Here is a 13,226-nt window from a genome sequence, read left to right as displayed (position 1 = left end):
TTTTTCACCATTTCTCTCTATCTCTTTCCTATTAAAGACTCTTTATGCATTTGAAAGCTTTGAGAAAATAAACTTTTTTGATAAGTGATATTGCAGCCTGCAATTCATCTTGCAATTTGTTTTTGGTAGGGGAATATGACTAATCTCTGGAGTTTCAGAGCAGGGTACAAAATACATTGGTTTTTTAAAGCATTTTAATTGTTTATTTGAATACAAATCATTATTAGGAGTGATGGAACAGGAAGGGGGCTGCTTGTGATGTGAGCAATCTGTGTTTGTCATTTAGAGCTGTGCAAATAACTTTTTCTTTTTGGTTCAGCAGCCTAACTGAAAAAGTCATACTTTGTTTAGGATCCTACAGAATGTTTCATTTGACTCAAAATAAAACATTTAGTTTAGTTTTTCTTTAATTGAACCAAATTTTTAAATGAAAAGTCATTTTGAATTGAAAAAGCGAAACTTAGCTTTTTTCAGTGGTTTTTAATCAAAATAATTTGATGAATTCAACATGAATTTGAAAAATGTTTGTTGGCCCAAATCTGCATTTTTCAGTGAAAAAAGAATTTCATTGAAAAATTTTGTCCATTCTGTTGTCATGTCCAGCTACTGTGATGATTGGAGCAGGAGAGTTTATAAAATAAAATACATCAGATAATTAGGGTAGCATGACATACTGTTTAGAATCACTAAACATAACAGATGAATGTTCTGACCATGGGGGCTATTAAATATAAGAAGACCTGCACCACCTCATCTTTTGTGCAGGTCAGTGGTACTCTGAGCATGCCTGCCAAATGGGTAGGGGAACACCTAGTTTGCGAATCCTGCCAGGGACATGAGTTAAGTGCTGAGTAGTTTGGTGCCACCAGGATTTAGCAGCTTTGCACATGAGCACTGGCAAAAATTTAGGCACCAAGGGGACTTTACTAGTGGAAATTTAGGTGCCTTCAGGGTTAGATGTCAGCTGAGGGATGGATGCCAGTAGCACTTAAATGTTGGACTTAGGCACCAAAGTCCCCTTTGTGAATCTAGCCCTGTGTGTTTATGTTTAAAAAGCCACGTATAGTAAAAGTTAAGTTGCTTAAACTAAATAAGATACACAATTAAGGCTAACTTAACCCCCTCATGTAAAAGGTTTTTATGGTTGAACTGCTCTTTGTCTATGCTTGTCTATGACGTGATGTACACCCTTGACTCCTTTATTTTACCTGAGTTAAAATACAACACTGTTTTCATCTTGCTCAAGTAGAATTTAAAATTAGCTCCTAGACTTTCATTACAGTATGTACAAAATCTTTTTTGAGAGAGCCTATGTACAACTAGCTCTTGAACTCAGTCTGGCAAAATTGTCATGAATATTTACCAGACCAGGAATAAAACGTATTTGCCTGCCCCATTCTACAATAATGGGAGAGTGGAATGTATTGCCCATTTAAAACAAAGCAGGCGAGTCTAAGTAGAAATTTGCAATGTTAAATCATAGAATGATAGATTAGTGTTGGAAGGGACCTCAGGAGGTCATCTAGTCCAACCCCCTACTCAAGGCAGGACCAACCCTTAGATGCTTAGTGACTTTCTAGTGAGCCAGATTGTAGCCATAGGAAAACAAACTTTCAGTGTAGGTACATGTTTTGGCAACTGAGTAAGTGGCCTGATTTTTCAGTAGTGGTGTTTATTTGTGGTTTCTTTTGCAATCAGTAGGAGTTAAGGGTGCCTAATACCTTTGAGAATTATGCTACAGAACTAGATGTTTGTGTGGCGGGGGATAGAATTCCTTGTACAGATTGCTTTGAAAGACATTTTTCTTTTGTAGACATTTTAGGTATCCTCTCTTGCAGTTAATATCTTGAAACTATGAAACAATATAAACATTATATATAAATAGATAGCACCAGACATGCATTGAAATATCAAGCAAATCTCTGGTGCTACAGAAAGTAAGTAAGCAAAAATGGATTTTTTCCATAAATAATTGTAACATCAATATTTTTACAAAACACAGCCTAAATAGCTGGGAGTATAATCATTAGATAGATAAGGTCAATAGGAATGAACCCTGCAGAACTATTTGTTGTAATGTACTCATTGAAAGTGTGAAGAAGCTATTGTAAGTGTACAGTGCCTTTGCTGCTTTACTCTAGAAAATTGGCTTCAGCAGGTAATTCAGCTTCTTTATTTCATGTATATTAGAAGTTACATTGTTTCACTTTTTCTCCTGGTATTAATTCTGTCAAAAGTGAGCTCTAGAACCTTGCTGTTATTCTTCAGAGACAGATTTGTATGTCCTTAAGTCCACACATTCATCAAACAAATACTTCAGTATGAAATTGTCCATACTTTGTTCTTGCCCAGATGATATAACCTTTTTGGGAGATGGAGGTAGTTATCAGCAAATCCATTCAGCCTTTCCTGATTTTTTTTCAACGTTTATATTTTTAACTTTTGTTTCAGTAGGAGAATTTGAGCATGTGACTAAATGGATTTCATTCAGACTTGGCTTGTTGATTTCAGAGACTAAGAAAAAATTGTACTCTTTAATGCTGAAACGACTTAAAAAAATATGAACAGTACGGTTTGCTGTTGGGGTGTCTGCTTTAACTAAGCTTTAGATGGGGGATTGAATGTGTCATAAATATTACTGGTTTTTTTTTCTGTTAAATATAATTTAAAATGTGTCTATATTAGAAAATTGTCACAAAATAATAAAAATGGTTTTTCAATAACTTCAAAGACATCCCAATGTTGTGAAGTGCTTTATGTTAATTAAAAGTTTTGATCAAACCTTATGATCACTCTAGGACAGAGTTTTTTAAACTGTGGGGCCAGGAGCACTCATAGTACATAAATCTCCAAACGGGAGCATGTTTAAAAAATAGTTTGGCAACCTCTGTTCTAGGAAGTTCAGGATATTGTAAAAGATTAGATATTGCTTTCCCAGGGGCCCCAACACTTAGGGGAAATTACGGTAGGGCTGGGTGACTGGCCTTAATAATACTTTCCAGTAATATAGCTGTTTGAAAATACTTAATTAGGCCTCATGGCAACTCTATGAAGTAAGCAAATATCTAGTGCTTGAAAAAGTCACTCCCCTAGGGTGAGTAGGAAACTTTCCTGAGTATTTTCAACTTCTGCAGAATCTAAGCTTTAATTTAAAATAAAATCAAATCCTAGAGCCATTATGCTGAGCTGAAAACTCTCAATCAGAATCTTGACAGTTTTATTTCTGCTTTTCAGAATCCCATAGATAACAGTGAAATTGACAATGAGATCAGTTTTTACTCTGGGGCTTCTTGGGGAAAGATCTGAGCAGTAGCTAACGTAGGCACTTGTAACTTATTCGCTAGGGAGGAGGACCCAAAATGGGGGCTGGGGAGAGCATGAATAGTGGATTGGGTCACAATCACCTTTGCAGCAGCTAGGATGCTGGTGTACAGAAGGGCAGTGATCGTCCACCAACTTTCAGAGCAGATAAGAAGCTCGAGGTGGGGAGAACGAGTGAGCTTCTGACTTGCATTAGCAAAAGGTGGTGGAAAGGTCCACATTCATCAGTCACCTTCTATCTGGCAGGAGATGAAAGCTGAGCACCCTCCCTTTTTGCACCTCAGTGTAGTTTTGCCCCTAAACAGTGTCTCAGATAGGACTTTGGGTAGTAGGTTAAGTCCTCTGTTAGGTGTCTGTACAAACCCTATATATGTTAGGGTGAGTATGCATGCAGAGTTGTGTGTTGGAGGCTGGCAATGGATGTGCATTGTGCAGTAGTATAAACATGGAGTAAGAGATTTCTGCATGGAAATATGAAACAGGAAAGCAGTGACAAAATGTAGGAGAGCAGATGGAAAATACAATTTTTAAGGAAAGAGTGAAGGATACAAGGTGGTGAAGGTACAACAAAAGCAAGAGAATAGTAGTAAGAAGTGCCTGTCCATTAGTATTTGGACAGTAAATTAGATGTCATAGGTATTCATTAAATAAAGTATTCCAAAAAAATGTTTGTTTTGTATTTGACCAGTGCTGTAGCTGGTGACTATATTACTTAAAGAACATCAGTGAAGATACATTGAATAATAGAAAAATGTATTTTCTGCTATTCTACCAGTCCTAGTTGTACATTACATATTTTAAAACGTATGGATGGAAAGTTGATTGACAGTGTTACAATTAAATACTGTACACAACTGTTTAATTTCTTTATATTGCAGAGGATATGACTTCGGGTGTATAGCTCTGGAGGGGCATGGTGGCACAAGGTATATTTGGGGGGAGGAGGAGATCAAGCTAGTAGGTGTCAGGTGAATTTTTCAAGTCCTGTAAATGTTATCCTCCATTTTCCAGGTGGAGTAACTGAGACAAAATAAATTATTTTACCCAAGTCAGACAACAAATCAATAGCAGAACTAGGATTAGAACTCAGAGGCCACATCCTCAGCTGGTGCAAACTGTTATAGCTCCATTTATTTTGGAGGCTGTGTGCTGAGGTACTCCAGTTGAAGATCTTGCCCCAGGAGTCTCAACTACTAGACCCACATCAGCACCACTTCACAGCCTTTTTACAACACTCTTACACATCTCAGGATACCATCTCAACCTACACTTTCTCTTAACCATCATTAAAGCATTAGAATCCTCTCCTATTCCATCTCACTGCTGACAGTATCTTTTGTAATAGAAGCACTATGCTCTGCTACTGACATAACATACACAATTCCGCATAGAAATTATTCATACTGCCTTCTGAAGATATACATGCCCCCTTTCCCTTTTTCACATGAGGATGCAAAACACAGATTTCCTCATATCACAATTGCAGCTCTGTCACATACCTCAAAGTACAGATCTCGCAAACACAGCTCTGCCAAGCAGGTCTAACTACTGCCTCCTCCATTCAGTACAACTACCCCTAACACTGACTGTTCTCACTTTACTTGGAGCATATGCACATGATAAATGGTTAGACTGGTGGTATATCCCAGCTTGCTGCTAACTGCCCTTTGTAATAACCCCTCACGTTAATGATATAACATACATCATTTCAATGCAGAATTGTGTATACTGGATCCTGAAGGTACACGTGTAGCTCTTCCCTTTGCTCACACACACACACACACACACACTGGTGGGTGCAAAACATAGATCTCTTCATATCATAATCACAGCTCTATCACATACTTCAAAGTATTCCACACATTTACCAAACAGACTTAACTACTGCTTTCACCAGTTAGTGTAGGTACACCTAGCACACTGAGTGCAGCTGGAGTGTATGCAGATAATTCCCATTGTGCGATTGCCAGCTCCAGGGGAACAGAGGGAAGGTGGTGTGGACATTTCTCCCCCACCTTTTTGATAGAAAAACTCTACTTCTAGGACATTCTAGAGAAAGATGCTGGCTGTTAGACAATTATTACTGTGTGTGAAATACCAGTCAAAGTCTTTGTTAAGCAGCTGTGCTTTAATTAAATTTAAGGTCTTCAAGATACAATTAAAAGCTATTTCTATACGCTAGTCTCTTAAGACAGTTTAAGAATATTGCCTTTGAAAGTATTTAAATCTTTTAATTACTTTGAGTTATTTTGTTTTTCTTTTGTTTGGCTTCTCTTGTGAAAGGGTTGGATTATTTTTGGGATGCAGGGATGCAAATGGAATTCAGTATGGAAGCTCTAGTTGGGGATAACTTTGGGTTTTTTGGGTTATTTCTTCAGTGTGGTGTATGGGAATTTAGTTTTGCAAATTTCTTTAACTTCTACTGGAGTCAAATGCTTAAATCTCTGAGAAAGGGAAAGAATTTCTGCCCCAAAGAATGAAATAAGAGTTCGATAACCGGAGACTTTGTCTGGCATGTCTGTCTAAAATATATCTAGGAATGTCAGAAAAATTGCTTGCACTTCTCCTCCTCTTTCCCCTCAGGTGCAGACAGAACACATTTACTACTTAATAGGGCAATTCAAGTGGCTACTTAATATACCACTGTTTTACATCTGAAGGCTATTGAGTATTGTGTAGCACTACATTTTATTTTTATTTCTTCTTAAATTACAGTCATGGAGGCTGAAAATACTTTTTGCAGCTACTTAAACAAAATAGTTAATCAATGTCTGGACTGAGACAATAATTCTGCCATTCCTCTTAACAGGTTGAAGAATAATGGCTCTCTTCAACAAACTGATTATTGGCATTGCTGTTGCCAGTTTTACTATATTTCAGCTTTTGTTCCATGTTCTAAGTTCTTGGGCATCAACAAGAATAACTCCTGGTTTTAACAATCTCAGCCAAAAAAGGAAGATTGAATGGAATTCAAGGTAATGTGTTTAAAACTAAATACAAATGATAAACTGATTCAGAAATTTAGCAATTTTTTTAGCTCCCAAATATATAACAGTATATATGCGAGGTTGTAAAAATTATGAAAATATGTGTTTAAAGCAAAAAATTTCTATAGAACCTGACAGGTTCTGAATTTAGGATTCTGGGTTCGTTTGAACAGATGACATTACAAATGCTCCTATACATTATAAATGTCTTTTAAAAGAATACAGGATAACGTTTGAGTGAAAAGTTTAAAAAGCAATGAAAGGCTAAGGTGCGAAGCTAATGTTTAATGAAATTATAGAATGTTTCTTCATTGTAATGCATTTTCAAAAAGGGAAGAGATTGGAAAGCCTTTCCACACCCAAACCTATGTGAAGATCTAAGCAAATTCACTCTAGTTTACTGTACGTGCTTGTTCAGGAGTGCAAAGAAGGAAGGTATATGTAAGAGGTCTTCCTTCTTTGAATAGTGTTCCTCCTAAGGGTGCTCCACTTGACATGCGCATGTACCTTCGATCAGAGATTTCCTTCGACTCGTGCATGTGCCTGACATAGCCTCGTGCCCTGCACTGAGGCTATAAAGGGCTGGACAGGTGAACCGCCCTTAGTTTCTTCTCAACTGTCTCTGCCTGTCTCACACAGTATTCTTATCAGCAAGTTAAAGAAGTATGGGTTGGATGAATGGACTATAAAATGGATAGAGAACTGGCTAGAGCATAGGGCTCAACGAGTAGTGATCAATGGCTCCATGTCTAGCTGGCAACCGGTCACAAGCGGAGTTCCCCAGGGGTCGGTCCTGGGGCCAGTTTTGTTCAACATCTTTATTAATGATCTGGAGGATGGGGTAGATTGCACCCTCAGCAAGTTTGCGGACGACACTAAGCTGGGGGGAGTGGTAGATACCCTGGAGGGTAGGGATAGGATACAGAGTGACCTAAACAAACTGGAGGATTGGGCCAAAAGAAATCTAATGAGGTTCAACAAGGACAAGTGCAGAGTCCTCCACTTAGGAAGGAAGAATCCCATGCACAGCTATAGACTGGGGACCGACGAGCTGGGCAGCAGCTCTGCAGAAAAGGACCTGGGGGTAACAGTGGATAAAAAGCTGGATATGAGTCAGCAGTGTGCCCTGGTTGCCAAGAAGGCTAATAGCATATTGGGCTGCATTAGTAGGAGCATTGCCAGCAGTGATTATTCCCCTCTATTCGGCATTGGTGAGGCTGCATTTAGAATATTGTGTCCAGTTTTGGGCCCCCCACTACAAAAAGGATGTGGACAAGTTAGAGAGAGTCCAGCGGAGGGCAACCAAAATGATTAGGCGGCTGGAGCACAGGACTTATGAGGAGAAGCTGAGGGAACTGGGCTTGTTTAGTCTGCAAAAGAGAAGAGTGAGGAGGGATTTGATAGCGGCCTTTAACTACCTGAAAGGGGGTTCCAGGGAGGATGGGGCTAGGCTGTTCTCGGTGGTGGCAGATGACAGAACAAGGAGCAATGGTCTCAAGTTGCAGGGTGGGAGGTCTAGGTTGGACATTAGGAAAAAGTTTTTTACTAGGAGGGTGGTGAAGCACTGGAATGGGTTACCTAGGGAGGTGGTGGAATCTCCATCCTTAGAGGTTTTTAAGCTGAGGCTTGACAAAGCCCTGGCTGGGATGATATAGTTGAGGTTAGTCCTGCTTTGAGCAGGGGGTTGGACTAGATGACCTCCTAAGGTCCCTTCCAACTCTAATATTCTATGATTCTATGATTCTATGCCTGGAAGTTTTCCGCCTCAAGGCATGGCTGTTCAGTGGTTCATGAGGATAGAATCTACCTGTTCTAAAGAGACACAGCAGGTATTATTAAACAGCAGAAAAGAATCTACTCATACTACTACTTTCAGAAGTGGAAAACATTTAGCTATTAGCGTGAACATCAGCGACTTGTACCTGAATCTTCTTTGGTTTTTGCTTAGCCAGGATTATCTGCTACAGTTGAAGAAAACAGGCTTATCAAGTATCTGGTCAAGGTTCATTTGGCTGTAATAACAGCCTTCTCTTCTCCAGCGGAAGGATTTTCAGTGTTTTCTCACCTACAATGGGTAAGGTTCATTAAACGACTGGGACACCTCTTTCCTCAAGTAGACTACCACTCCAGTTTGGCATCTTAATCTAGTTTTCAAAGGTCTCATAGACCCCTGTTTGAACCTGTGGTGATCTGTTCCTTACTGACTCTATGAAGACAGTCTTTTCAATAAGCATTACATCAGCTCAAAGAGTTAGAGAAATTGGGGCCTTGATGGCAGATCCTCCCTTTTTGATATTCTTAAAGGACACTTCCACACCCTAAATTCCTACCTAAAGTGTCAGGAAAATTTTGTCTGAACCAGACTAGCTATTTACTTCTCTCATGCCAAAACCATATAGTTCAGGACAGGGAGGTTCTTACCAAAGAGCATTGGCCTTCCTTTTAGATAAATAGCCGTGGAGATTTTCAAAATGGTTATCTCCACTACAGACAGATCTAAGGGAACCATTTCCCAGTGACTATCAAGGTGAATTTTGGATTGTATTTCAGTTTCTATGGCATTGTCAATGCCTAGCCTCCTTCTATGGTATTGGCCTATTCTACAAGGTCACAATCAACGTCTGTGGCCCTCCCTAAGGACATTCCAGTATCTGAGATCTACAGAGCTGCTACGTGGTCTTCAATACATACTTTTTCCAAACATTATGCCTTGGTCCATGCTGATCTGATGTAGCAGTTGGTAGTGCAGCTCTGTCCTTAGTACTGGACTCTATTTTAAAGCTCCCTTCTCCTGGAGATACTGCTTGAAGAAGAAGAGGTTTCTCACTCTGTGCAGAAACAGGAGTTCTTTGAGATGTGTCCCCCTTTAGGTGCTCCATTTACTCATCCTCCTTTTCCTTTGCTTGCGCAGTCCTATATAGCCTCGATGTGCAGCATGAGAATGCGCAGGGCACATTTGTGGGCCAAATGGATGCTGCTAGCAGAAAATCTCTGATCAATGATGCTTGGAGTGCATGCGTACCTGAACTAGAGCACCCATGGGGACACACATCTTGAAGAACTATAGTTACTCCACAGGGTGAGTAATCTCTTCTTTCCACTTCCATAATACCACTACATAGAAAGCAGCTCCAGACTTAGTTCTTGTTTGTTGATTTCTAGAACGGGGAGAATTATCACAACCAATTGCACAAGACATTTCAAAAGTGATGGGCAGGGCTGGGCCACAGCTAAAGGACAGAAGCCTACATGTGTGCAAAGGAGGGGAGGAGTAGCTGTGACAAATATATGGTGCACATACAAAAAGGATGTGTAGGAGCTGCATCTGAAGGCCCAATTTACACTTTTCCCTTTTTTTTCCCCCAGTGCCACCCACTCGAGGCATTATGCCTATCTCTATGTTGAAGAAGCATAGTTTTTAGGAGCTGTCAGTAGTACATTGGCCCTCTGATACCCTTCTCCCCCGCCACCCCAGCAGTTTCTGCCATCAGTGTGTACCAAAGCTTCAGGAGGCATGTACAGAATAGGACAAATATGGAATTATCTACCCTTGTCTTCCACTTCTGGCTTCTGGTAGTCAGAGGTTTAGGGTTGTCTTAAGCATGGGGTTCCATTTCTGACTCTTAGCCATTGATGGATCCATTAACTCACCCAGTTCTTTTTTTAACCCAATTACATTTTTGGCTATCACAAAATACCATGGGAATGAGTTCCACAAGTTAGTTGTGCATTGTGTGAAAAAGTACTTCCTCTTGTTTGCATTCAACTAGCTGCCTGTTAATTTCATCAGGTGACCCTTAGTTTTTGTATTGCATGAAAACATAAATAACACTTTTTTTCCATACCATTCATGATTTTATAGATCTCTTTCATATCCCCCCGTAGTCATCCCTTTTCTAAGCTGAATTGCCCTAATCTTTTTAGTTTCTCATAATATGGAAGTTGTTCCATAACCTTGATCATCTTTGTTGCCCTTTTCTGAACCTTTTCCAGTTCCACTATATTATTTTTGAGATGGGGCAATCAGAACTGGACATCGTATTCAAGGTGTGGGCGTGCTATGAATTTATGTAGTGGCATTATGGTATTTTCTATCCCTTTCCTAATAGTTCCTAACATACTGTTAGCCTTTTTGATCTCTGCTGTACATTGAGCAGGAATTTCAGAGAACAATCTCCAGTGACTAACTGTGGGACTTATCTGTAGACCCTTTTTCATGTGGCTAGCCCTTATTTGCTTCTGTTGCCATTGACTTCAGTGGTATTACTCATGAAAGTAAGGTTTGGCCCCCCTCTTTAAATAAATTTCCTCTAAATGATAAAAGAAGAAACTGCCGCTGCTCTGTTATTGTACAGCACACAAGCTTGTTCAGCTAGATGTGAATTAATATAGCACAATTTTCATGCTTGAATGTTCTGTTGTAACTCTGAAGTGTTTTTAAAATTATATGTTGTTTTAAACTCTGAGCCTAATAAATTGTCCTGTATTACTAGAATTGCTCTCATAATTCTTATTGGCTAGTCAAATCACTTGATTTCTTCTACCATAATTTACTTTAAAAATTCACTTGATATTGCCTTTAACTATTATCATTGCAACTAACAGCATTAATAAAGCAAACAGCATTTGCCAAGTGGCAGGAAAAAAAGCTGATTTCCTGCATGCTTACCTGCAGTATTTTCAAATAGAATTGAAATTCTTTTTTGATTCCCATCTGCCAGCTCAGCAGGAACAATGGGGCCACACGAAGTCTGACCACCTCTTTTTATCTTGTCCCAGCTTCACAGCTTTTTTCATCTTTAAACCTTTTTGTTCTGTGTCACTCTTCATTGTGTCTATCCAACACATATTTGGTCTTCATCTATTTCTAGTTCCTGGCACTCCTGGTATGTATTGCTATGTATAGTATTCTTTCGAGATCCATTCTTGATAAGTGTCCAAACCATTGCAGTACTCTTTCTTGAATCTTCTGTAACAGTGTTATTTCTTGCTCTAGCCATTTTCTTATCTCTTCATTTTTTAATTTCTGCAGTCTTGAAACTTTCATTATTCTCCTCAGCCAGTTCATTTCTGCAGTCAAAATCTTTCATTCACCAGCTTTCCCTATACTCCCAACATTTCCATCCATAGAGCAGTTTCGGTATGATAGTTACCTTTTATATACACCGATTTTTGTTTTTATCTAAAAAACGTCAGCCTTCTAGATTTTGTAGAGATTTTTAAATGTAGTGGTTCCTAGTCTGATTTTTCTTTTGATGTCATCTTCACAATTCCCATTCTTCAATACTGGTACTCCAAGATACACACTTTTTTCATGTATTCTTTTTTGTTTTTGTTTTTTGTCTCTGAGTTTGATCTTTAGCTCTTTCTCTTGTCTTCCAATTGTTGTAATTTTTCTCTTCTCCATGCTGCTCTTCAATCTGATTTTTCTGTTTTCATGATCTACATTGTCAATTATTCTGTGTAAATTCTCCTTGGTCAATACTCTGAGGTCAATATTGTCTTTGAATCTAAGGTTATGCATTATCCTACAACATAACATGACTCCTCCTGTTTCATCTCTCAATACTACACTAATTACTGCTTCCAGTACCAAGTTGAACAAAACTGATTATAGTGTGCATCCTTGCCTCTCTTCTACCGTTGTCCTGAACCACTTTAGCTGCTTCATGTTGATTCTTACTGCATTCATCAACATGCTGTAGAAGTTTTTTATTAGCTTGATCAATTTTGGGGGGGGATGTCCATTTGGGGGATGCCCATGTTTTGGGGGAGTCTCATTATTTGCCATAACCATTTCTGCCAAATGCTGTGAAAAGCCTGTTTTTAAATCTATAAAGTTGTTGTAACAGGTTTGGTTGTGTTCTATGTATCTCTCTGGTATCTGTCTTATCACAAATAACTGATCTATTGTATATTGTCCTGGTCTAAATCTGGCCTGTTCCTCTGCAAGTGCTGCTTCCACACACCTCTTTAATCTCTGCAATGTCTTGGTGAATGCTTTTCCCAGCATATTCGATAAGATGAATCATCTGTAGTTCTTGCATTCACTCATCTCCTGTTTTATAGATTGGTACTACAGTTGCTTTCCCCCATTTGCTCAACCCTGGTTCTTGTTTGTAAATCTTGTTGAATAGCTTACGCATTGCCTTTACCATTTGTTCCTTGCCTTCAGAAGCTTTTGGTTCTGTTGTCACTTCCTAGCATCTTTTTTCTTTTTCAGACTTTCCATTGAGATCTTTACTACTTCTAAGAATTCTGGTGTCTGCTTTCCCTCATTTTGTGCTGGGAAGCGTCTTCAGGACCATTTCATTTATGGTATTCTGCACATTGTATGGCTCTTCAAAATATTTTTTCTATCACTTATTCTTTGCTTGTTAATCCTCAGTTATTTATCCGCACTTGTCTTTCACCACTAATATCTGCAATACATATGTCTTACTCAGTTCTCTTATCTTGCAATACAACTCTTGTGTTACATTTCTCTGTGTATTCTTTTGCTTATTTATACTGTTCACTTATCCAATTGTTTATCTGTCTGTCTTCGTTTTTTGTTTCATCTCTGGTCAGCCTATTGTACTCAGTTCTTAAACTCTCCATCTTCCTTTTTATTCTCCTTCATCTTCCTACGCTTGTCACTCATTTGTAGCTTTTAATCCATTTTCCACTTTTCTTTCTTCATTTTGGCTTTGTAGCCCAACACTTGTTCAGCCACTCTTGTAATCCTCCCCCCCCTTTTTTTACACTGTCCTGTGTCTCTTCATTGTTCATTTATTCTTTCACCAGATGTATGATGATTTTCTGCATAGCTTCTCTGTATCTTTTCCTCATAGCTGTCTCTCTCAATTTGTCCACAGCATAGATATTAGTTCTTGACACTTTTTCAATTGCTGTCAGCCTCAACCCAGTTGATGCCGG

General features: G+C 38.9%; 1 protein-coding gene across 2 annotated transcripts in view; it reads left to right on the top strand.

The window, feature by feature from the left end:
* TLCD4 (TLC domain containing 4) overlaps nucleotides 1–13,226 on the top strand; it is a 69,170-nt gene that overhangs the window by 17,009 nt on the left and 38,935 nt on the right. For both annotated transcript variants that reach the window (XM_067538425.1, XM_067538424.1), the window contains exon 3: nucleotides 6,131–6,296. In XM_067538425.1, coding sequence (XP_067394526.1) covers nucleotides 6,142–6,296 — 155 coding nt within the window. In that variant the 5' untranslated portion in view covers nucleotides 6,131–6,141. The remainder of the gene's footprint in view (nucleotides 1–6,130; nucleotides 6,297–13,226) is intronic.

Source organism: Emydura macquarii, unplaced genomic scaffold, assembly GCF_026122565.2.
Source record: "Emydura macquarii macquarii isolate MOO-44397 ecotype Brisbane River unplaced genomic scaffold, CSIRO-AGI_Emac_v2 contig_480, whole genome shotgun sequence".
Classification (NCBI taxonomy): Eukaryota; Metazoa; Chordata; order Testudines; family Chelidae; genus Emydura; species Emydura macquarii.
This window is presented reverse-complemented; position numbering and strand designations above follow the sequence as displayed.